The 27,312-nt window shown below is 36.1% G+C and overlaps 1 protein-coding gene across 1 annotated transcript in view; it reads left to right on the top strand.

Moving 5' to 3' along the window:
• LOC123547006 (mushroom body large-type Kenyon cell-specific protein 1-like) overlaps positions 1-27,312 on the top strand; it is an 87,727-nt gene extending 60,415 nt beyond the window's left edge. Inside the window, exon 7 of the mRNA XM_053551320.1 lies at positions 1,380-27,312. Coding sequence (XP_053407295.1) covers positions 1,380-2,819 — 1,440 coding nt within the window. The 3' untranslated portion in view covers positions 2,820-27,312. The remainder of the gene's footprint in view (positions 1-1,379) is intronic.

Genomic DNA, 27,312 nt, shown 5'->3' with positions numbered 1-27,312 from the left:
ATAGAAAAACCTTGTGACCTCTCTAGAGGCCATAAATTTCACATGATCTTCATGAAAATTGGTCAGAATGTTCACCTTGATGATATCTAGGTCAAGTTCAAAACTGGGTCATGTGCCATCAAAAACTAGGTTAGGAGGTCAAATAATAGAAAAACCTTGTGACCTCTCTAAAGGCCATATTTTTCATGGGATCTGTATGAAAGTTGGTCTGAATGTTCATATTGATGATATCTAGGTCTAGTTCGAAACTGGGTCATGTGCGATCAAAAACTAGGCCAGTAGGTTTAAAAATAGAAAAACCTTGTGACCTATCTAGAGGCCACAATTGTGAATGGATCTTCATAAAAATTTGTCAGAATGTTCATTTTGATGATATCTAGGTCAAATTAGAAAGTGGGTCATGTGCTTTCAAAAAGTAGGTCAGTAGGTCAAATAATGAAAAAACCTTGTAACCTCTCTAGAGGCCATATTTTTCATGGGATCTGTATGAAAGTTGGTCTGAATGTTTATCTTGATGATATATAGGTCAGGTTTGAAACTGGGTCAACTGCAATCAAAAACTAGGTCAGTAGGTCTTAAAATAGAAAACCCTTGTGACCTCTCTAGAGGCCATACCCTTGAATGGATGTTCATGAAAATTGGTCAGAATGTTCACCTTGATGATATCTAGTTTAGTTTTGAAACTGGGCCACGTGCCATCAAAAACTAGGTCAGTAGGGCAAATAATAAAAAAACCTTGTGACCTCTATAGAGGCCATAGTTTTCATGGGATCTGTATGAAAGTTGTTCTGAATGTACATCTTGATGATATCTAGGTCAAATTTGAAATTGGGTCATGTGCGGTCAAGAACTTGGCCAGTAGGTATAAAAATAGAAAAACCTTGTGACATCTCTAGAGGCCATATTTTTCAATAGATCTTCATGAAAATTAGTGAGAATTTTTACTGTGATGATATCTAGGTCAAGTTCAAAACAGGGTCATGTACCTTTGAAAACTAGGTCAATAGGTCAAATAATAGAAAAACCTTGTGACCTCTCTAGAGGCAATATTTTTCAATGGATCTTCATGAAAATTGGTCAGAATTTTTATCTTGATGATATCTAGGTCAAATTCAAAACTGGGTCACATGAGCTCAAAAACTAGGTCACTATGTCAAATAATAGAAAAAACGACGTCATACTCGAAACTGGGTCATATGGGAACAGGTGAGCGATTCAGGACCATCATGGTCCTCTTGTTACCTTTTGAGATTTAGTGTGTCATACAATATATTCATGGTCAAATAGACAATTTCAGATGAGCGACTTAGGCCACTATGGCCACCTTGTTGATGGACTTCCAGTCTGAGTATTATATCCTACTGTTTCTTTTATTTCAGCTGACGGATTTGCTGCAACTCTCAACACTCCAGTATCTTGCCCCAATTGCCATTCCATACTTCATTAAACCAGATATGTTCATGTTACCACAGGCAGAGGAGGCTGAATGGGAGAAGAAGCTCCAAACCGTACGCCATAAGCACAACCTTAGTAAAGCATCTATGAACCATTACCAAGTTAAGGCACTCGCTCATCATAAACTGAAGCCTTTCCAATATGATCTGATCAAAAAGCTCACTCAGGAAAGACTTGAACTAGAGAGAAATGCACATCAGAGCAAGTCGTGTGATGAAATGTTGAAATTACAAGAATCTCTGTCTCATTCCCATGCCTCACTTTTGAAATCCCTGGACTTTACCTCATCACCTCCGTCAAAGAAAATAAAGAAAGAAGGACTTCCTGCAGAACAGTTACTGGACACAAATATAATAATGCAGTCTGCCCTGTACAAGGCCTTGAATGTAAATCCATTTTCTTCTATTGGAAATACACGAGAATCTAGCTCTCCTGATTCTGATATAGTGGTGCCTGAGTTTATTAGAAAATCGGCTAGAGTAGAAAAGCTTACCACTAGAACAGAAGAACTGGACAAAAAGACATATGACAGTTTGTTTAAATATGAAAACACAAGAATTGGTGATACACTAAAAGATATAATTGTAAAGACAATATCTGAAAAAGTCAAATGTAAACTTGAATCAACAGATTTTTCAGGACTGGTTGGATCAAACTCAAATCGTGAAAACCAGAAAGCAAAGGAGACTATTTTGTCAGCTTTCTCTCTTCCAGAAACATCAAGCCCAGCCAAAAAGGCAAAGAAAGAAGCAAGCTCATTTTCTCTGTCAAAGTTAGTTGGAAATAATTCCACATCTTCAAACAGTTCTCAGACAAAGAAAACTCGTCCTAAGAGGGGTCAGTACAGAAAATACAACAGCCAGCTCCTTACTGAGGCTGTAAAGGCAGTCCAGCGGGGAGAAATGAGTGTGCACCGTGCTGGTAGCTATTATGGAGTTCCTCATTCAACTCTGGAGTATAAAGTGAAGGAACGTCATCTGCTTAGACAGAAAAAGATAAAAGAACAGCAGGAATTAAAATTGAAACAAGAAGCTGAAGAAGCTGCTGCTAAAAAAGAAAAATCCCCAGGAGATAAGACAGTAGTGAAGAGCTCAAATAAAACAACCGACTCAACAGAGTCCACAACTCCACCCAAACTAAATCAAGGACCATCTTGGTTACCTCCCTTTGCCAGTCAAGTACAGTATGACAGTACAGCTGCCCTTGGCTTGTTCGGATCTGGATTCTCGCTCAGCACACCAGCATCAGAGCTTTTACGCAAACTGCAGCATAAAGTTCAGAGTAAGTGCGATTCTGGTGATGAGTCTTCGGCTAGTACCTCAGAATACCCATCTGCATCAGAGGGATATGTATATATCAGTTAAAATATTTTGTTGCCTTTTCCATTGGAAAATTGTGGGTATTTTACAATATTGTAGTGTGTTCTATATTTATATCTATATTTTTCAACCCTTATTTCATTTTACATCAGAGATGATTTTGATAAGGTTTTAGCTGTACATTATTTATGAAATCCAGTTTTAATTCTTATTTAAGATATTTACTTTTTTTGGCCTTTGGTGTTGAAAGACACATGAGGCATATAGTGTTTGAACTGTTTGTCCATCAGTCCATGGCACTTTTCAGTTTTATTTTTTCTGAAGTACATTTTTGGACAATTGAAATACTACAGCTACATTAGAATATTGTGTAGTCTTCCTACAGTTTCTGTTACAGCTACATTAGAATATTGTGTAGTCTTCCTACAGTTTCTGTTACAGCTACATTAGAATATTGTGTAGTCTTCCTACAGTTTCTGTTCCTACAGTTTCTGTTCAACTGAGACCAAAATTTGTCTACATCATCCACTTGAAAAGGATATGGGCATATTTTCATAACTTTCATATCTGATTTTTAGCTCACACGTCACAAAGTGACAAGGTGTGCTTTTGTGATCGCGCAGCGTCCGTCGTCCGTCCGTCCGTCTGTCCGTCCGTAAACTTTTGCTTGTGACCACTCTAGAGGTCACATTTTTCGTGGGATCTTTATGAAAATTGGTCAGAATGTTCATCTTGATGATATCTAGGTTAAGTTCGAAACTGGATAACGTGCGATCCAAAACTAGGTCAGTAGGTCTAAAAATAGAAAAACCTTGTGACTTCTCTAGAGACCATACTTTTCAATGGATATTCATGAAAGTTAGAATGTTTATCTTGATGATATCTAGGTCAAGTTTGAAACTGGGTCACATGCCGTCAAAAACTAGGTCAGTAGGTCAAATAATAAAAAAACCTTGTGACCTCTCTACAGGCCATATTTTTCATGGGATCTGTATGAAAGTTGGTCTGAATGTCCACGTTGATAATATCTAGGTTAAATTTTAAACTGGGTCACGTGTGGTCCAAAACTAGGTCAGTAGATCTAAAAATAGAAAAACCTTGTGACCTCTCTAGAGGCCATACTTTTCATGAGATCTTCATGAAAGTTAGTCAGAATGTTTACCTTGATGATATCTAAGTCAAGTTCGAAACTGGGTTATGTGCCAACAAAAACTAGGTCAGTAGGTCAAATGATAAAAAAAAATTGTAACCTCTCTAGAGGCCATATTTTTCATGGGATTTGTATGAAAGTTGGTCTGGATGTTCATCTTGATGATATCTAGGTCAGATTCGAAACTGTGTCAGCTTTGGTCAAAAACTAGGTCAGTAGGTCTAAAAATAGAAAAACCTTGTGACCTCCCTAGAGGCCATACTTTTGAATGGATCTTCATGAAAATTGGTCAGAATGTTTACCTTGATGATATCTAGGTCAGTTTTGAAACTGGGTTGCGTGCCATCAAAAACTAGGTCAGTAGGTCAGATAATAAAAAAAACTTTTGACCTCTCTAGAGGCCATATTTTTCATGGGATCTGTATAAAAGTCGGTCTGAATGTTCACCTTGATGATATCTAGATCAAGTTCAAAACTGGGTCACGTGCCATCAAAAACTAGGTCATTAGGTCAAATAATTAAAAAAAAATTTTGACCTCTCTAGAGGCCATATTTTTCTATGGATCTTCATGAAAATTGGTCAGAATTTTTATCTTGGTGATATCTAGGTCAAGGTCAAAACTGGGTCACATGAGCTCACTAGGTCACTGTGTCAAATAATAGAAAAAAACGACGTCATACTCTGTTCAAAACTGGGTCATTTTGGGACAGGTGAGCGATTTAGGACCATCATGGTCCTCTTGTTTTTTAAGTTATGGCTCCTTTTTTGGACTTTGAAATATTATAACTACATCAGAATGTCGGTGTAGTCAACTCCTACATTTCCCATCAAACTGAAATGAAACTTGGTAGACTTATTCAATATCAAGTGGACAAGTTCATGTTGGGCCTTTTATTTTTCTAGAGTTAAGGCATGTTGAGGAGTTGTTATGCTGTCAACCATTTTCAGGAGGCATTTGTAACACAATGTTGACATCATTTGTTTAGACATGGCCTACCTTTGTCTTGACTATAAGTTGCCTTAATCTTAAACTTAAGAAATAGAACCTAAATCAGTTATTTCAAAACATCTGGGCCTTTGAATGATTAAATCAGAAATTTTTAGTCTTCAATGTACTGAAACTAAGGTCTTAGCTTTTTAGCTCACCTAAACCAAAATTAAGAGAAGTTGTTTTCTTCTGGCAATTGTACACCAACTGTTGCTTCAAAAGATACCTACTTTAAAATAGCTTGGCCGGTGTCATTCTATCTGCATATACTGAATAGTTTTAAAATGCACAGGTACACAGCCAAAGAGGTATGTCTTGATAAAAGTTTTAGTTTATATCTTGTTTCTAGATATTAACCTCACTACAAATGCAAGTTAACAATTGATTAATGTGCAAATTACCAGATGGTTGATTAGTTATTTTCCATGTTTTGCATATGACACTCGAGGTAAATAATTTAGCAAGACATAAATATCAGTAAAATGTCCACATTTGGTTGATAGTTCCGAAACAGCACATCTAGATTATTTGTAACATACGTGTTGCATACAGCTGTACCAGAACATGTTAGATCAGTTGGCATGTTCCTATAGCACCATTGCAAGACATTTAGTTTGCCACTGTTGTATCTTGAAGTTGAATGGGACTGTCATTGACCATTCATGATGACATATAACAGCACAACAACATGATTCACAGATGGGACTGCTTCAAGTCACCTCCCATAAGTGTCAGATGAATTGTATGTAATTTGATTAAAAACTTATTTCAAAAATTTCAAATTTAACTACATATTGAACATAAAAAAAAGAAATTTATTCATTTTTAGCTCACCTGTCACAAAGTGACAAGGTGAGCTTTTGTGATCGCGCGGTGTCCGTCGTCCGTCCGTAAACTTCTGCTTGTGACCACTCTAGAGGTCACATTTTTCATGGGATCTTTATGAAAGTTGGTCAGAATGTTCATCTTGATGATATCTAGGCCAAGTTCGAAACTGGGTCACGTGTCATCAAAAAGTAGGTCAGTAGGTCTAAAAACTGAAAAACCTTGTGACCTCTCTAGAGGCCATATATTTCAAAAGATCTTCATGAAAATTGGTCAGAACGTTCACCTTGATGATATCTAGATCAAGTTCGAAACTGGGTCACGTGCGGTCAAAAACTAGGTCAGTAGGTCTAAAAATAGAAAAACCTTGTGACCTCTCTAGAGGCCATATATTGCACAAGATCTTCATGAAAATTGGTCAGAACGTTCACCTTGATGATATCTAGGTCAAGTTCGAAACTGGATCACGTGACATCAAAAACTAGGTCAGTAGGTCTAAAAATAGAAAAACCTTGTGACCTCTCTAGAGGCCATATATTTCAAAAGATCTTCATGAAAATTGGTCAGAACGTTCACCTTGATGATATCTAGATCAGATTCGAAACTGGGTCACATGCCATCAAAATCTAGGTCAGTAGGTCAGATAATAGAAAAACCTTGTGACCTCTCTAAAGGCCATATTTTTCATGGGATCTGTATGAAAGTTGGTCTGAATGTTCATCTTGATGATATCTAGGTCAAGTTCGAAACTGGGTCACATGCGGTCAAAAACTAGGTCAGTAGGTCTAAAAATAGAAAAACCTTGTGACCTCTCTAGAGGCCAAATATTTCATGAGATCTTCATGAAAATTGGTCAGAATGTTCACCTTGATGATATCAAGGTCAAGTTTGAAAGTGGGTCACATGCCATCAAAAATTAGGTCAGTAGGTCAAATAATAGAAAAACTTTGTGACCTCTCTAGAGGCCATATTTTTCATGGGATCTGTATGAAAGTTGGTCTGAATGTTCATCTTGATGATATCTAGGTCAAGTTTGAAAGTGGGTCACATGTCTTCAAAAACTAGGTCAGTAGGTCAAATAATAGAAAAACCTTCTGACCTCTCTAAAGGCCATATTTTCATGGGATCTATATGAAAGTTGGTGAGAATGTTCATCTTGATGATATCTAGGTCAAGTTTGGAACAGGGTCATGTGCGATCAAAAACTAGGTCAGTAGGTCTAAAAATAGAAAAACTTTGTGACCTCTCTGGAGGCCATACTTGTGAATGGATCTCCATAAAAATTGGTCAGAATGTTCACCTTGATGATAACTAAGTCAAGTTTGAAACTGGGTCACGTGCCTTAAAAAACTAGGTCAGTAGGGCAAATAATAAAAAAACCTTGTGACCTCTCTAGAGGCAATACTTTTCATGGGATCTGTATGAAAGTTGGTCTGAATGTTCATCTTGATGATATCTAGGTCAAGTTTGAAACTGGGTCAACTGCAATCAAAAACTAGGTCAGTAGGTCTAAAATTAGAAAAATCTTTTGACCTCTCTAGAGGCCAAATTTTTCAATGGATCTTCATGAAAATTGGTCTGACTGTTCACCTTGATGATATCTAGGTCAATTTCGAAACTGGGTCACGTGCGGTCAAAAACTAGGCCAGTAGGTATAAAAATAGAAAAAGCTTGTGACCTCTCTAGAGGCCATATTTTTTATGAGATCTTCATGAAAATTAGTGAGAATGTTCACCTTGATGATATCTAGGCCAGGTTTAATACAGGGTCACGTACCTTCGAAAACTAGGTCAATAGGTCAAATAATAGAAAAACCTTGTGACCTCTCTAGAAGCCATAATTTTCAGTGGATCTTCATGAAAATTGGTCAGAATTTTTATCTTGATGATATCTAGGTCAAATTAAAAACTGGGTCACATGAGCTCAAAAACTAGGTCACTATGTCAAATAATAGAAGAACGACGTCATACTCAAAACTGGGTCATGTGGAAACAGGTGAGCAATTCAGGAAAACCATGGTCCTCTTGTTTTATATAGCTGTGAAGTTTTGTGTGTGATTTCGCTCATCTGGACCAGAGTCATGGCCCTTTACTCAGTCAAATATATACAAAAAGGGCCTAAAAGTTTGAATCACAAGGATCTCAAAAAGTACTTGATCTACAGTCCTGAAACATGATAAGATTGTTAATTAACATGTAAAGTTCTGCCCCTGTGGTTTTGTTTGGAATTTCATGCCCTCCTTGATGACTCCTGCCCCCAATCCAAGGTAGTATGAAAAGTTACTTAGTCTTGTATTGTTAACAAGTAACATATTCCTATTGATAGGAAGTGGGGACACACATTTTGTTCAACTCATTAATACCTTTATTCTTGGTGTAGAACAACTGAACTGTCATAGATTGACCAGCATTACTTCAGACGAGCTTGGTTTGCAGGGTTTATATGCACAATACTCACCTACATCCATTTCAGGAGTTTTGTAAGACTATTGTGGAGGACTGGGCATACATGCAATAGCACCATATAGCAACAGTTTTTTTCTCTACTAGATTCCTCTACGTGTATTTAAAGTTTAAACTTCAGACTTTGACCTTGGGTTGTTGATAGTGCTTTATCTTTGTTAGTGTCACATACTCTGTAATGACATTTTTATAAAGTATTAACGTAATAGTTATAATTGTGCTTAACAATTTTGAATAAAACTGGTTATCAAGATATTAACATTTTTAGCTCACCTGTCACAAATGACAGGTGAGCTTTTGTGATCGCGTGGCGTCCGTCGTCCGTGCGTGCGTAAACTTTTGCTTGTGACCACTGTAGAGGTCACATTTTTCATGGGATCTTTATGAAAGTTGGTCAGAATGTTCATCTTGATGATATCTAGGTCAAGTTCGAAACTGGGTCACATGCGGTCAAAAACTAGGTCAGTAGGTCTAAAAATAGAAAAACCTTGTGACCTCTCTAGAGGCCATATTTTCACGAGATCTTCATGAAAATTGGTCAGAATGTTCACCTTGATAATATCTAGATCAATTTCGAAACTGGGTCACGTGGGGTCAAAAACTAGGTCAGTAGGTCTAAAAATAGAAAAACCTTGTGACCTCTCTAGAGGCCATATTTCTCAATGGATCTTCATGAAAATTGGTCAGAATGTTCACCTTGATGATATCTAGGTCAAGTTCGAAACTGGGTCACGTGGGGTCAAAAACTAGGTCAGTAGGTCAAAAAATAGAAAAAAGTTGTGACCTCTCTAGAGGCCATATTTCTCAATGGATCTTCATGAAAATTGGTGAGAATGTTCACCTTGATGATATCTAGGTCAAGTTCGTAACTGGTTCACATGCGGTCAAAAACTAGGTCAGTAGGTCTAAAAATAGAAAAACCTTGTGACCTCTCTAGAGGCCATATTTCTCAATGGATCTTCATGAAAATTGGTCAGAATGTTCACCTTGATGATATCTAGGTCTAGATTGAAACTGGGTCACGTGCGATCAAAAACTAGGTCAGTAGGTCTAAAAATAGAAAAACCTTGTGACCTCTCTAGAGGCCATATTTCTCAGTGGATCTTTATGAAAATTTGTGAGAGTGTTAAGCTTGATGATATCTAGATCAAGTTCGAAACTGGGTCATGTGCGGTCAAAAACTAGGTCAGTAGGTCGAAAAATAGAAAAACCTTGTGACCTCTCTAGAGGCCATATTTTTCATGAGATCTTCATGAAAATTGGTGAGAATGTTCACCTTGATGATATCTAGGTGAAGTTCAAAAGTGATTCACGTGCCTTCAAAAACTAGGTCATTATGTCAAATAATAGAAAAACCTTGTGACCTCTCTAGAGGTCATATTTTTCAATGGATCTTCATGAAAATTGGTCAGAATTTTTTATCTTGATGATATCTAGGTCACATGTGCTCTAAAACTAGGTCACTATGTCAAATAATAGAAAAACGACGTCATACTCAGTTCAACACTGGGTCATGTGGGGATAGGTGAGCGATTCAGGACCATCATGGTCCTCTTGTTTTAAAAATATGACCTGTGCATTTTCAAAGCTGTTCAGTGTAATATGGCACCAAAACAAAAACACTGGTTACTACATTATCTCAAAGAAAACCAATAATCAGGATTTAACCACTAGTTGAACCTTTACCAGAAGTTAAAGGCTACCTGCATATATATAAGTATTTAAGTAATACTATGATTATTTTGTCTTCTGATTTTGGGATATTCTTTCTTGTCTGTCACAGAATTTTGTAAGGACAACTATGGGCAGCAGTAACCGCCAAAATTAGTAAATATACAATCCATTCATAAACAAGTCAGTCAGTGCGTAGCATTTCAACGCCGTCTAGTCTAAAACTCCATCCCGTCCAATAAATATGCATTTAACGCATTGTATTTTGAAACCATTTAATGCAAAACTTCATTCCATCCATCTAAACATGGAACGATGCATTGAAAAACTTGTTGCGATGCACTGTAGTATGAAATCATCCAACAAAACATGATACCATGCAGCTCAGTGTGAAGCCGTTTAACGCAACATGAGTACGTGCAGTGTAAAATGAAACGATTCATTAAAGCTTGGCGACGTCTAATGCATACTGAAACCGTGTTGTGTGATTTGGAGCGGCGTATCAAAATTTGATGCCATGCAGCCAAATATGAAGCTGTTTAACGAAACACGAGTACGTGCATTGTAAAAGGTTAATAAGACTATCAGTTCATAAGTTTGCCCTGTTATAAATATAGATTCTGGATCAGTTTTACATAAGAATATCTTAAAATTTGTCCCAAAACCGACCTTGTGGTAAAATTCTAACATTTAATTTGACACTGTTCCTGTGATTTATCTGACAGAATTATGCCCCTTTTTAACTTAGAATATATTTTTCAAAAAATTGATAAAGTCAAATATCTCTGTTACTATTAAAGCTTTTGACTTGAAACTCAAAATAGTTATATACAATCAAAGTCTGCACCAAGAGACACAATTCCCATAACTCTGGTTTGAATTTTGACAGAATTATGCCTCTTTTTAACTAAGAATTTTTGGTTAAAGTTTTTGATAAAGTCAAATATCTCTGTTACTATCAAAGCTTTGGACTTGAAACTTATTTTCCATCAAAGTCTACACCAGGTGGAACAATATCCATAACTCTGATTTGAATTTTGACAGAATTATGCCCCTTTTTAACTTAGATTTTTTGTTAAAAGTCAAATATCTCTGTTACTGATAAAGCTTTTGACTTGAAACTCAAAATAGTTATTTACATTCAAAGTCTACACCAGGAGACACAATTCCCATAACTCTGATTTGAATTTTTTAACTTAGAATTTTTTTTACTGGCAAAGCTCTAATTCAGAGTCAAGCACTGAGAAAAGTCGAGCGCGCTGTCTTACGGACAGCTCTTGTTTATTTCTAATTTTCTATATATAACTATTTCTTGTTTATGAAATTACAATATAGCTTTGATTGCATCATTATTTTGATTGTATGCTTTGCCTTCATTTTGAGGAGTGGAAAAGAAATTAACCAAAGAGGAAATATCGCCAAAAAGATACCTAATTCCCGAATAGGCTTTTAACTCGCCTAAGCATCAAATAATCGTTCATGCAAGTCCATAATCGATGTCAGCGACTTTTGCTCATTAAATGATCGACAATTGATTGTCGGCGACAATCAGAACATCACTAACGTCATGTCAACGTGATATTTAGGGCCATGTATGCATCGAGAAATAGCGCTTCAAATTTGATCAAATATTTTACTTTAAAAAACGTTTAAAACGAAATGTCACATAACTGTCTTAATTAATTTACACACACACACAGTTGGTTATTAGCTGTGCAGAATAATTCGCCATCATTTGCGCCCTAATGGAACTATTCCGCAAGACATATTACCATTTCCAATCCTGGCTTGTATAAACAAAGGAGCCTGACGACCTACCATTAGGCGCCATACATGCGCCAATAAACAGTTCTATCATATTTTACAATTAAAGATATATAAGAATCAAAATTTATACACTTGGGCGGTTATACATCGTGGTCAGAATGTTTGTTTTAACAACAAAATAGAGTCAAAATGAAGGTCACTAGGTCAAAATATAGCACCTTAGAAGTCATAATTTCTATGTGATCTTTACGAAACCTCAGAAAATCAGTGTTAGAAATGATTTTTTTTCCTTTAGAAACATATTAAGCTACTTTCTTATTATTTTAGATGTGTTAATACAGAATCCTCATCATTCTCATCAGTAAGATTGTCAACATCACATACATCATTATGAGTATTGGTCCATGTTAATCATCTTCATCACATTCATCATTAACTTGGGCACCATCCAGGCTGACTTCAGTTTGCTGCAAAGTACATGATTTATTGTATGGAAAAGACATCTGTTCATTTGGTCAAGACAAAGCCAGCTCTCTTCCAGAAATCACAGTATGTTGGGATGCAAACACATGATTGAAGGAACTCCTTGGAAAATTCATATTAACATTCAACAGTTTATTTCTTAAAACAGGTTTTAATGCTTCAAATTACAACAATTTTGAAAAATAGCAGTTATATTTTGACAGATTTTGGAGGCAACAGTTGAGCAGTTTTTTGCTAACTTTGTTAAGATTTGTGATGAATCTGTTTATTTAATGACTTAATGTGATTATTTTGATTGATGTATTTGTTATTATGATGGATACATATGAATTTATATTCAAATTACATGACATAGACAAAAAGCGAGATGAGTGTAATTAAAGGTTACAAGTTGTTAGGTTGTACTGAACCTGTTGCTTTTAGATTTCAGCTGTTGCATAAAGAAACTAGGAATAAGTAAAGTCCTCTTATCACATTTGTTTGACATCATGACAGTACAAAAATTAACAGATGCTAGATGTACTTGTAACATACATGGATTTTATTACCATTACCACTTTTTCAAACAAACCTTTCAGTTTGGGTAACCCTTAGCAATAGTTGTAGTTTAGTCATTATTTCTAGTCAATATTTTGTGTAAATATCATATTGAGCAGTTTTACCAGAAGTACATTGTGCAATTTTCAGATACAGTCAGAAGTTCTAGTCTACATTTTTTTTTAATTGAGTAGTGTTTCATTATTTAGTAATGATATTTTGTTTACAGGGTATCTGTATTTTGTCTTGTGTTATATTGTGTTGTTTATTATTGGGTCCAATGTTATTGATTATTTTACAGTGTTCCAATGTCAAAGTTTCTAAGCTCACCAGAAGTCAACATGCTCAAGGTGAGCTATTGTGATTACTCACTGTCAGCATCAACGTTTTCTTCAATCTCCAAATCCATTCTGTGGAAGTAGATTAAACTGGGCATGGATATGCCTTGGATGGTCCTCTTCCACAGTTTTTCTAAAATCGTTTCACTTTGTTGCACATTGGGACTGCGAGGGCTAGAAAGAGAAAAATCTTCAAATTTCATCTCTGAAATCGTTTGTCTGATTTTAAGATAATATCATAGAAGGAATGTTCTTCAGGTGACTGCTGTTAAGAGGGTTTTGATTCACTGTCAGAAGGTGTGGTCACTTTTCCCTATACGTTTATAATGCTAATTTTACAAATCTTGTCAGAAACTGCTGGTCAGATTTTAAAATAATTTCACACATGATCTGTGGTGACTCCTGAATTCACTTTTTGTAGACAGGTACATAATTATAAAATGCAGACTGAGTTTGATTTTTTGGGTAAAAATCCACCAATTTTTGGCCCCTTTTCAAGTTTGTGTAAAATGTTGATGTCCATACAATCACTTTTGAAAGGATGAGAGGATTGAATCATTTTTGGTACATAGGCACTTTATCACAAGATGCAGGCCAATTTTGATTTTGGTTCCGATCTGCCAAATTTATACAGTTATTGGCCCCTTTTTACTTAACATTTAGTTGTCTGAACATTTAGTTGTCTGTTCAATTATTGTTGAACTGGTCAATGGAATGAATTCATTTTAAGTCATAAAGTTTAGGCCAAGTTCAGTTTGAGTTTCAGTCCACCAATGTTTGGCAAAATTATAACTCCTTTTCTGACTTAAAATTTTGCAAAATGGCGCATCCATTCGATATTTTTTAAACGGATTCATTTTTGGTACACATTTTATGATTATAAAATGCAGGCCATGTTCTCATTTGATTACAATTCACTCATTTTTGGTCTTTTTACCTCACCTGAGCAGGAAGTGCTCAAGGTGAGCTATTGTGACCGGTCATTGTGTGTCATCGTCTGGAGTCAGTCGTCCGTCGTGCGCGTCCATCAACATTTGCCTTGTTAACATCTAGAGGCCACAGTTGTGATCGAATCTTTATGAAACTTGGTCAGAATGTTTGTCTTGATGATCTCCAGGTCAAGTTCGAAACTGGGTCATGTGAGGTCAAAAACTAGGTCAGTAGGCCAGATCAAAGGAAAATCTTGTTAACACTCTTAGAGTCCACATTTTAAGTTTGAAACTCATGAGAATAGGTCAGAATGTTTGTCTTGATGACCTCTAGGTCAAGTTCGAATCTGGGTCATATTGCATCAAAAACTACTCTAGAGGCCACAATTATGATCCTATCTTCATGAATTTTGGTCAGAATGTTTGTCTTGATGATTTTTAGCCCAAGTTCGAATCTGGGTCATGTGGGGTCAAAAACTAGTTCACTAGGCCAGATCAAAGGAAAATCTTGTTAACACTCTAGAGAACACATTTTAAGTTTGAAACTCAGGAGAATTGGTCAGAATGTGGGTCATGTGGGTTTAAAAACTAAGTCACCCAGTCATATCAAAGAAAAACTGTGTGTGCAAATAGGGGCTGCATTTTTAGCTCACCTGCCACATAGTGACAGGGTGAGCTTTTGTGATCGCCCTTTGTCCATCTGTCGTCTGTCTACAATTTCTTGTGAACATGATAGAGACCACATTTTGCAATCAATTTTAATCAAACTTGCACACAACTTGTATTGGCATAATATCTCGATTCCTTTCGAAAACTGGCCAGATCCCTTCATGGGTCCCAGAGTTATGGCCCCTTAAAGGCCAAAAATTTGCTATTTTTGGCTTGTGAACACGATAGAGACCACATTTTGCAAATTAACTTTAACCAAACTTGCACACAACTTGTATTGGCATAATATCTCAGTTCCTTTTGAAAACTGGCCAGATCCCGTCATGGGTCCCAGAGTTATGGCCCCTTAAAGGGCAAAAATTTGCTATTTTGTCTTGTAAACACGATAGAGACCACATTTTGCTATCAACTTTGACCAAACTTGCACACAACTTGTATTGGCATAATATCTTGATTGCTTTCGAAAACTGGCCAGATCCCATCATGGGTTCCAGAGATATGGCCCCTTTAAGGGCCAAAATTTGCTGTTTTGGGCCTGTGAACACAATAGAGACCACATTTTGCAATCAGTTTTAATTAAACTTGCACACAACTTGTATTGGCATAATATCTTGGGTCCTTTCAAAAATTGGCCAGATCCCATCATGGGTTCCACAGTTATGGCCCCTTAAAGGGCCAAAATTTGCTATTTTGGCTTTTGCAGCCATATAGAGACTTCATTTGCTATTTTTGGCCCTACTTTCTTGTTTTTAGCTCACCTGTCACGAACATTGATGTCTGTCGTGCCTCGTCCGTCAACAATTTCTTAAAAAATCTTCTTGAAAACCACTGGGCAGAATTACACCAAACTTCACAGGAATGATCCTTGGGTGACCCCCTTTCAAAATTGTTCGAAGAATTGAATTCCATGCAGACTGTGGTTGCCATGGCAACCGAAAGGAAAAACTTAAAAAATCTTCTTGTCCAAAACCATAGGGCCTAGGGCTTTGATATATGGTGTGTAGCATCATCTAGTGGTCCTGTACTAAAATTGTTCAAATTATCCCCCTAGGGTCAAATATGGCCCTGCCTCGGGGGTCACATGGTTTATATAGACTTATATAGGGAAAACTTTGAAAATCTTCTTGTACAAAACCACATGGCCTAGGGCTTTGATTTTTGGTATGTAGCATCATCTAGTGGTCCTTGACCAAGATTTTTCAAATAATCCCCCCTTTCAAATATGGCCCGCCCCAGAGGTCCCAAGTTTTACATAGACTTATATAGGAAAAAAAGTTTAAAAATCTTCTTGTCTGTAACCACAACACTTAGACCTTTGATATTCAGTTTGTAGCATTGTCTTATGGTCCACAACCAAAATTATTCAAATTGTACCTGTTGGGTGAAAAGAGGCCCTGCCCTGGGGGTCCCAAGTTTTATATAGACTTATATAGGAAAAAGCTTTAAAAATCTTCTTGTCTGAAACCATAGGAACTAGGCTTTTGATACTTGGTATGATGCATTGTCTAGTAGTCCTCTACTAAAATTATTCAAATTATGCCCCTGGGGTTAAAAGAGGCCCCGCCCTGGGGTCACTTAGTTATTATGTGTGTTATATAGGAAAAATACTTAAAAAATCATCTGATCCTATTTCCAACTGATGATAAAATATTAAGAAAGTCAGTAGGTCACATTCATGGTCATGAAATTCAGTTTAACGATTTGTGTGCAAAACTGTGTATGTCATCAAAATTTCAAGGCTGTATCTTAAAAAACAAGAAAGTAGGTCAGTAGGTCAAGGTCAGTCAAGTGACATCATATTACTTTGGGTCATCAGGTAATTATAATTAAACAGTCTTGGATATTAGTTGGCACAAATATTTCCTTGCATGAGATGACATGTGTTGGACAAAACCCGGACCCTTAGCTCAAAGGTCAAGGTCACAGTTAAGGTCAAGAAGGCTTTTTTCTGTCCGGTATAAATCTCTACAGTTCATAAAGGGATTTTAATATTACTTTTGCAGCCATATAGAGACTGCACAAATGTTCACCATAATAAGATGTTGTGTCGTGCATAACACCCAGACCCCTGTCTGAAAGGTCAGGGTCACACTTAGTGGTCAAAGGTCAGTAGGGCTTTTTTCCTATCTGGTCCATAACTCTGTCATCCATCCAGGGATTTTGATATTTCTTGACACAAATGTTCCCTATAATGAGACAATGTGTCTTTGGCAACACCCATGTCCCTAATTTGAAGGTCATGGTCACAGTCTAAGGTCAACAGGTTTTTTTTCCCATTTGGCCCATAACTCTGTCATCCATTAAGGGATTTTTATATTACTTAACGAGACAATTTGTTATGCGCAATCTCAAATGTCAAGGTCACATTTGACGGTCAAAAGTCAAAATCGGTCTTTTCTTGTCCAGTCTGTGAAATATTTTGATATCATTATGGAACCAATTAAAAACAGTTGTTAGTGTTTTTTCTTCAGAAATACTTCCCTTTCATATGATGATTTCTTTCATTTTTGTACCCCCTAACAACAAAGTTGTAAGGGGGGGTATACTGGTTTCAGGTTGTCTGTCTGTCTGTCTGTCCGTCGGTCTGTCCGTCTGTCAGTAGACACAATCTTGTGTGCACCATCTCTCCTCATCCCCTTGACACAATTTAATGAAACCTTTCAGAAAAAAAAATTGCAGAGTTCCTGGACTTTGTTTTTTGTTACTATACAATATGCATAGACACAATCTTGCGCGCACCATCTCTCCTCATCCCCTTGACACAATTTAATGAAACTTCACACAAGTGATCAGTAACAACAGTATTTGTGCATGGAGCATGTTAGGTTCTTTCAGAAAAAAAAATTTGCAGGGTTACGGGACTTTGTTTTTTGTTACTATACTATATACATAGACACAATCTTGTGCGCACCATCTCTCCTCATCCCCTTGACACAATTTAATGAAACTTCACACAAGTGATCAGTAACAACAGTAGTTGTGCATGGGGCATGTTAGGTTCTTTTAACGACAAAAATTGCAGAGTTATGGGACTTCGTTTCTTGTTAACATACTATGTACATACAGTCTGCATATGCAATCTTGTGTGTGCCTAATCTTCCGAACCCTTGTGCACAATTTTATGAAACTTCACACAAGTTATCAGTACCAACCCTAGTTGTGCATGGTGCATGTTACGTTCTTTTAGATAAATATTCTGCATAGTTATGGGACTTTGTTTTTTGTTACTCTACTGTATACATACAGTCTATATACATACAGTCCACATAATTATGCAGTCTTGTGTGCGTCAAATTGCAACGTACTGTGTCAGTGCATGCGGGGGGTACATTCATCACCTTTAGTTCACAAATTTTCCCACCAATTTCAGTATGAAATGTTATCAAAATTGAAATTAAATACTTTTTATTATACTAACAGATTAGATGTTATAAGCAGTCAACAATTGGAGATTTTCATATATGCAAATTTTAATCTAAAGGTGTTAAAACATATTGTATATGTAGTACAATATTGTTTTTACATCATTGACAGATATCAGATCATTATGTTATATTGTAGTAGATAAAATTAGGTGCCTTCCAGGATGGGACTTTGTATTGCATGGCAATACTTCATTCACTTGTTTAACATTGACTTGCAGAAGAAGAAACTTTGATAATGCCAATATGATCATATGCTGCATATTGTTACACCCTGGATATACATATACAGCATATACCCATTTGAGACAGGTGAGCAATTTAGGGACTTCATGGCCCAGGAGTCAGTAGAGTTATGACCCCTTTTTGACTTTGGTCAAAAATTGGTTATCCATTCAATAAGTCTTGAAGAGATGAAGGGATTGAATTCATTACAGTCCCATAAACCTTTTATACAGTCATGTGATTCTGAAATTAGATTAGTAGGGTCTGAACACTTAATTTTACTGTATCTCTATGGTTCAAGCAGGTATAACAATTTTGATTCCCTATATCATATTTTTATATTGATGTAATTGAGATGTAAACCAAAATATTTTGGCACCATAAAACCTGTACTGTGTAGGTATACCGTTTAACCCAAATTAACGAACAAAAAGCATGGCCACCAGTTTCTCTGTGTGTATATAGTTGGAACTTTCAGAAACTGTTGGTTCAGTTTTAAAATAGTTTCATAGAATGTACATTGGGGGGACCATATTTTCAAAGATTGTTCATAATATTCCAATTTGTCAAAAAAACAACAACATGGCTGCCAGAGCTAGAAATGAAAAATATCTTCAAATGCCTACTCCTAAACCACTGGTCTTACTTTGAAATAATTTTGTGGAAATATTTTCTTGGTGACACTATACTATAATTGTTAATGGCATCTTGATTTAATTAACACAAAAAAGGGGCTGTGAGCCATGGGTCTAGTTTTTCCAACATAGCTATATCTTCTATGCTAATCCTGCAGGCCAGTTTTCAAAGCTATTACTTGTTATACCTCTTTGAGCAATGAAACCCCAGTGAGCAGTATAGGGTCATCATGGCCTATAGGGCCATCACGGCCCTTATATTTTAATTCTTATTTTTGAAGAAGTTAGATGTTGTATGTAATTACTGTAGGGTGATTTTTGTTGTACTTTTAAAATGTATCATTGATTCATATCTGTTGGGGCAGCATTTCTTTAAACTTTGGTGTCATTTTTGTAATAAAACCTATAAGCTATTGTGAATTGTTACCTCTACATTTGTGTTTTTATCTCATTAGAGTGCTAGGTGCTTAAGGTGAGTGTTTTATGGTCATTCACTGTCCAGTGCATCAGTCCATTCACATTTTTCTTCAAACTACATCTCTGAAACCTTCAGGTAGTTGATGAAAGTTGGAACATGTAACTTCATCAGAAACTCTTGGCTTTCATTAGAAATATTTTTAAGCTATTGTTATGTGGATGTCTACAAAATGTTGTTAAAAATTGGCTGCTAGATGGCATGGTTACCATTTTTTAAATGTATAAAATTAAAACTTAAGAAGAAATCTTGTCAGAAACTGCAGTACCAGTCTTGAAATAATTTTACAGGACGGTTTTTCCTTCTCTTTTTTTTGACATTCCACCAACACTGTTCCAGCCGTTTGGGATATATAAACATACGGCTGCCAGATGGGGCCATTTTCTCTATATGGTTAAATATAAAACTTTGAAAATATTCCGAGTCTACAAGCGAGATTTCAAAGAAATTTATAAGAATGTTTTTCTCGGATGACATAACCATAAATTGTTCAAGACTTTGATGACATTCATCAAGTAAAGAAAAGGCTGTGGCAGGTAAACGCTTCTCTCAGTATGTAAAAAGAAGAATTTGAAACTAAAATAATATGGCACTTAAGATTTTTCAGTGGGCCTTTTACCATTTTCTTTGATTGTTCATATTATATAAACCATGGCAATAAGTGGGGAGGGCTTTTTAGCTCACCTGAGCACAAAGTGCTCAAGATGACCTATTGTATTGTTATACTCCTGTGGTCATTTTCAGTCATTGTGCATCGTTGACCCTTCAGGCCGTTTTTCTACCTGATGCTCATGGAATACAGACAGAAGACTTGTCTTTATAAAAATCTAGGTCAAGCTTGAAGCTGCCTCATCTAGGGTAAAAAATAAAGCCACTAGCTGAAATCATTAGAATACCATATAAACTCTTCCAGACACCATATGATCTTCATGAGAAATGGTCTGATTTTTAGCTTGACTATTCAAAGAATAGGTAGAGCTATTGGACTCGCCCGTGTGTCAGCGTCCACATCTCGATTTGGTTAAGTTTTTAGCTCGACTATTCGAAGAATAGTCTAGCTATTCTACTCACCCTGGCGTCGGCGTCGGCGTCGGCGTCGGCGTCGGCGTCGGCGTCACACCTTGGTTAAGTTTTTGCATGCAAGTACATACAGCTATCATTTAAAGGCATATAGCTTTGAAACTTATTTATTCTTTTTCTAGGTCAATTACCAACCTCACTGGGTCAAGTTCCATAACTCTAACATGTATTTTGAGCAAATTATGCCCCCTTTTGGACTTAGAAAATTCTGGTTAAAGTTTTACATGCAAGTTACTATCTCCAAAACTAATGCAGATATTGAATTGAAACTTCACATGTGTCTTCGGGGTTATAAAACTAGTTGATAGCACCAAGTCCCATAACTCTGACCTTCATTTTGGCCAAATTATGCCCCCTTTTGTACTTAGAAAATTTTGGTTAAAGTTTTGCGTGCAAGTACATACAGCTATTACTAAAAGGCATATAGATTTGAAACTTACTTTTTCTTTTTCTAGATCAATTACCTACCTCACTGGGTCAAGTCCCATAACTCTGACATGTATTTTGGCCAAATTATGCCCCCTTTTGGACTTAGAAAATTCTAGTTAAAGTTTTGCGTGCAAGTACATACAGCTATTACTAAAAGGCATATTGATTTGAAACTTATTTTTTCTTTTTCTAGATCAATAACCTACCTCACTGGGCCAAGTCCCATAACTCTGACATGTATTTTGAGCAAATTATGCCCCCTTTTGGACTTAGAAAGTCCTGGTTAAAGTTTTACATGCAAGTTACTATCTCCAAAACTAATGCAGATATTAAATTGAAACTTCACATGTGTCTTCGGGGTTATAAAACTAGTTGATAGAATCAAGTCCCATAACTCTGACATGTATTTTGGGCAAATTATGCCCCCTTTTGGACTTAGAAAATCCTGGTTAAAGTTTTGCGTGCAAGTACATACAGCTATTACCAAAAAGCATATAGCTTTGAAACTTATTTATTCTTTTTCTAGGTCAGTTACCAACCTCACTGGGTCAAGTTCCATAACTCTTAACATGTATTTTGAGCAAATTATTCCCCCTTTTGGACTTAGAAAATTCTGGTTAAAGTTTTACATGCAAGTTACTATCTCCAAAACTAATGCAGATATGGAATTGAAACTTACCATGTTTCTTCGGGGTTATTAAACTAGTTGATAGCATCAAGTCCCATAACTCTGATATGCATTTTGGTCAAATTATGTCCCGTTTCGAACTTAAAACTCTTTTGATATTTAACATTTTGGGTAATAATTTCCTGCTTCTGTGACAATATTTCGAATAGTCGAGCTTGGCTGTCTTATGGACAGCTCTTGTTGAATATAAGCTGGTATCTCAGTAACCACTTGTGGGAATGGATTGAAACTTCACACGCTTATTCACTGTGATAAACTGATTTACATTGCACAGGTTCCATAACTCTATTTTGCTTTTTTACAAAATTATGCCCCTTTTTCAACTTAGAAATTTTTGGTTAAGGTTTTGTATGTAAGCTGGTATCTCAGTACCCACTAATGGGAATGGATTGAAACTTCGCACACTTGTTCACTGTCTGTTGCTGGTCCCATAACTCTACTTTGCATTTTTTTTTAAATTATGCCCCTTTTTCGACTTGGCAGTCTTTGGTTAAGTTTTTGCATGTACCGGTAAGCTGGTATCTCAGTATCCACTACTGGGAATGGATTGAAACTTCACACACTTGTTCACTGTCATGATCTGACATGCAGTGCATAGGTTAAATAACTCTACTTTGTAGTTTTTGGTTAAGGTTTTATATGTAAGCTGGTATCTCAGTATCCACTACTGGGAATGGATTGAAACTTCACACACTTGTTCACTGTCATGATCTGACATGCAGTGTCATGTTCTAGAACTCTACTTTGCATTTTTAAAAATTTATGCCCCTTTTTTGACTTTGTAGTTTTTGGTTAAGGTTTTATATGTAAGCTGGTATCTCAGTACCCACTAATGGGAATGGATTGAAACTTCACACACTTGTCCACTGTCATGAACTGATAAGCAATGTGCAGGTTCCATAACCCTGTTTCACATTTATACAAAATTATGCCCCTTTTTTGACTTTTGTAGTCATTCAGTTGACAAGGCTGTTGAATAGTCGAGTGTTGCTGTCCTCTGACAGCTCTTGTTTTGTCTTGATAACATCTATGTCAGAATAGAAACTGGATCATGTGATATCAATATCTAGGTCACTAGGTAACTATCATTGTGCTACCTTGTTAACACTCCAGAGTCCATCTTCATGAAAATTTACCAAAATGTTTGTATATATTTATATCAAAGGCAGAGTGATATGATACTGGTGTTTAATGCTTTTTTTCATGGGTAAAATCTCTATCCTGTTTGGCAGCTTTCCCGCTTAGCTCAGTAGGTAAGAGCGTTGGTCTACGGATCGCGGGGTCGTGAGTTCGATCCTCGGGTGGGGTGTATGTTCTCTGTGACTATTTGATAAACGACATTGTGTCTGAAATCATTAGTCCTCCACCTCTGGTTCATGTGGGAAGTTGGCAGTTACTTGCGGAGAACAGGTTTGTACTGGTACAGAATCCAGGAACACTGGTTAGGTTAACTGCCTGCCGTTACATGACTGAAATACTGTTGAAAAACGGCGTTAAAGCCAAAACAAACAAACTATCCTGTTTGGCAGGGGATACCAATTCTCTAACTTTGCTTGTTTATTTTATGTCAAGTTCAAAAGTTGGTTATCTTTGGACAAAAGTAGATCAGATGAGTGGATCCCTAATTTATGATTTATTTTTTCTGTCCATTTATCATTAGATATTTTGGTGTATAGAGAAATTTCTAAGATATCAACTTGGGCAAAATGATTTTTCTAGTGTTCTTATGTTTCAAAAGTATTTCTATGTTCATCTTCTGTACAAAATGATTAAACGAATATGTATATAAGTTATGAATTGTAAGAAGAATTTGAGTGTCCTTTCCTTGCTTTGTTAAAATTGTTAGGACTCTTGTAAACTTGTTTACACACATTTATAGTAACATTTCAAAGTCATGAATACAGTAGTTGTTAAAGCTACTTTTTAATTAATCTGTGAAAAGAATAGTATTTCTAGAATAGGTATGGCAGCTCACAGCTTCCTGAAATTCTCGCTAGCAATTCTACTTCTGTAACATTTATTGCTTTTTATCTTGTCCTGAAATTTATGTAGCATAATTTTAAAAGACATAATTATATACTGTATTTTTGTTATTTTGGTGTTTTCTTTTTAAGCATAAAATGCTTTTATTGTTTTGTAATACATGTATATTGTTGGTCATAAATACTTATATATTTTAATAAACTTTCTTATATTATATATTGTAGAAATAGCCAGCAGGCCATATGTTAGTGATAGTAAATAGCTGAAATTTATGCTCACTAAGTTAAAGGCCCTATAGCCTACTGCCTTTTAAACTGCATAGGACAATTGCCTGTGGTCAGTAGATAATCTCTATTGATTTGGGGAAAGGGGTGAGTCAAAGGTAAAGGTCTAACTGAAAACAGTTTCAGCTCAATAACCCAGGAATGCTTTGGGCTACAGTGCATAAACTTTGTAGGATGATTGCCTGTGGTCAGTACATCCATATATATGTTGTATATACATTAAGTAAAGTTGTGTCCAAAAACTTTGGTAAAATATGGTAATAATCATAGGAAACAAAAGAGGTTACTACATTGATGTAAACATGCATCCCATATGTTATTGTAAGAAGTACAGGATCTTAAATGTTTATACTCTGTTTGGTGATTTATTGGTTTATTTTTCATTCTCTGATTGAAACATTATTCAGAATATTATTTTGAATTCAAGAGAAATTTTCTAAGTCATATCAGTGATATGAATGTGTTCATATATAACACAATTAGTCACCTCGGCACAAAAAAAACTGCATTGACATAAACAAGCAGTTATCGACTTTTTGCACTGAGGTGAGGAAATGCTATCATCTTTCAATATTGTCATAAAGTCAGATACTAGTTTTACAACCATCATTGTTGATTTTTAATTACACAAAAAGGTATGTTGAAATAACTTTTGCTGATTCAAATATGCTGATATTAAATGTAGTAAATTCCTTTCTTGTACAGTAATAAATAAAGGAACTAAAATTGATGTCCTTGGCATCAAAGACTTGAGACATATAAGTAGAGAAGGTACAGAACTGATGTAGGAACAGTTCTATACCTGGTAAACTCATGAAACTCTTCTCAGTTTCCATCAAAATCATACAAAATCTGCTAAATTAGCATCAAGTATACATACACATACACATACACGTGTTTCATGTCCTTTTTGTGCCCTCCAAAATTTTTGGAGGGCACTTAAGAATTGCCCTTGTCCGTCTGTCTGTCGGTCCATCCAAATTTGTGTCGTTCATATCACAAAAAGTATTTGACCAAGAGTCATCAAACCTCATAGGATTGTTATTCAGCATGGGAAGCTGTGCACCAGGGGTTAGAATTTGGATCTCACAAAGTCAGACTAGAGTTATGGCCCTTGACCGAGTCAAAAATACACATAAAAAGGACCTAAGTTTGTGTCGCATGTATCTCAAAAAGTATTTAACCCAGTATTATGAAACATTACAGGAATATTATTCAGCATCTGAAGTTATGCATTTGGGGTTTTGTTAGAGATGTGACTCTGTCAGACCAGAGTTATGGCCCTTGACTTAGTAAAATAAATATGCATAAAAAGGTCTAAAAGTTTTGTCGCACATCTCAAAAACTATTTGACCTAGGGTCACGAAACCTCATAGGAATATTATTCAGCATGTTAAGTTGTGCACCTGGGATTTTGTTCCGGATTTTTTCAGTCGGACCAGTGTTATGGCCCTTGATTGTCAAAAATATGCAGAAATGGGATACAAGTTTGTCTATCTAAAAAAGTATTTGACTTAAGAGTCATAATACATTAGGGGATTGTTATATAGCATGTGAAGGTGTGCACCTGCAGCCAATTGTATAAAAACTTTAACCGCGCGGTAACCACTAAATGCCAGTAACCAACATGGTAACATCGTGGTAAGCGATTGTATAAATAACGTCATTCGTGGTAACCACAATATAACCACGGTTAATTTTAACCCACCTACGGGAGCTTGGTAACCACAAAGTAACCACTCAAACATGGCCGCCGTACAATTCGACGTATTTACAGACAAAATTTGACGGACTTGGCGGATGAAAAATTACGCAAAAGGTATTCAGGTGTTAGCTAACAACATAGACAGACTTGTTGGACTTCTTGGACCGACTTTGAGAACGACGGCCGCAACGGAACCAAGCTCTGACACTACGGCAACAGATTTTATTCGACTACGAATCATGAGTGGATTTTATGCCGTTATAGGGCTCCTGTCTGTAATTCACTATTCGGTTGTATTGACGAGACCCATGTTAAAATATTTTCGTCCGTTTATCTGCATTGAGGCCGCATTTGAAATTTTGTTAGTAGAAAACATCAACACGGTATCAATGTCCAGGCGAACTGCGACCACAAAGACCATTGCGCACTAGCTCTACAGTACATTACATACACATTGATTCAGTATGTGAAATAAAGAAGCAAACATCTCACTTGATAATCCACATTCAGCAAAACACGTTTGTAGACATTCCAAGAAGCATTTCATTTTACAGTCCTACTGTCACTATAAACAGACATTACTCCGAAGATACTTTTAAAATCCATATTATAATTAAATGCACAGATTCTCTCTAGTTAATGCAGTTGTTTACACTGTTTAATAACCTTGAAATTGGTAAAACACAATATGTACTGTACACACATGTATTGATGACATCATTATACTGATGACATCATAAAAGTGCCTTGTTCAGAGAACTGTATGGAAGGCCGGTTATGCGCGCAGTGCATTATTGGAAAATTTACCGCGGTTAAATTGATATTTTACGTGGTTAGGTTACCGTGCGGTTAAACTGGTTTATACAAGAGAAAATAATCAGTGGTTACCTAACCACGATATATACCGCGGTTATAGTTTTACCATGGTATATTTTAACCACTGTTTATACAATTGGCTGCAGGTGTTCTGTTTTGGATTTCACTCAGCCAGATTGGAGTTATGATCCTTGACTTAGTGAAAAATACACATAAAATGCTTGTGTTGCATATATCTAAAAAAAATAACCTAGAGTCATGAAACCATCTAGGAATATTATCCAGCATGTAAATTAGTGCACCTCAGTTTTTTTGTTGTTTTTTTTCACTTTGCAAGACCAGAGTTATGGCCCTTGACTTAGTCAAAAAATAAAAGGTTTGTGCTGCATGTATGTCAAAATGTACTTGAGGTAGAGTCATAAAACATTAGAGGATTGTTTTATAGCCTATGACGTTTCGCATCAGGTGTTCTCCTTGGGATTTTACTCAGCTTTGCCAGAGTTATGGACCTTAACTAAGTGAAAAATACACATAAAGTTCTTCAAAGTTTGTGGTGCAAAAATCTTTAAAAATGTTTCACCTAGAGTTATAAAACCACATACAGTGACAGGAGTCAGGGCACCTGTATCCTATGGACACACATCAAGTTTTTGAGAAATCCATTTTTTTGTACTTCAAAATATTATTGTCAAGCATTTTCTGGTGTATATTTCATACAATGTTGATATCATTCTTGTTTATGTCTTTATTTGCTAGTGTGAACAAAATTTAATGTAATTGTTTGTATAAAGTGCCTTTTTAAATACAGAATAGTTATACTTTATGTAATGATATTTAAGGACTAGCCTCCATTGATGTTCATTATTTCTTTTATGTTAACATTCTCAGCACTGATATTATGGGACACTAAAATTGAAGACATTTGAGACACAGACAGACTTGTTTAAGGTTATAAATAAATTTTAAAGGACTTTGA

This window comes from Mercenaria mercenaria, chromosome 9 (genome assembly GCF_021730395.1).
Source record: "Mercenaria mercenaria strain notata chromosome 9, MADL_Memer_1, whole genome shotgun sequence".
Classification (NCBI taxonomy): domain Eukaryota; kingdom Metazoa; phylum Mollusca; class Bivalvia; order Venerida; family Veneridae; genus Mercenaria; species Mercenaria mercenaria.
The sequence above is the reverse complement of the archived record's forward strand: the minus strand, read 5'-3'. Positions and strand labels throughout refer to the sequence as shown.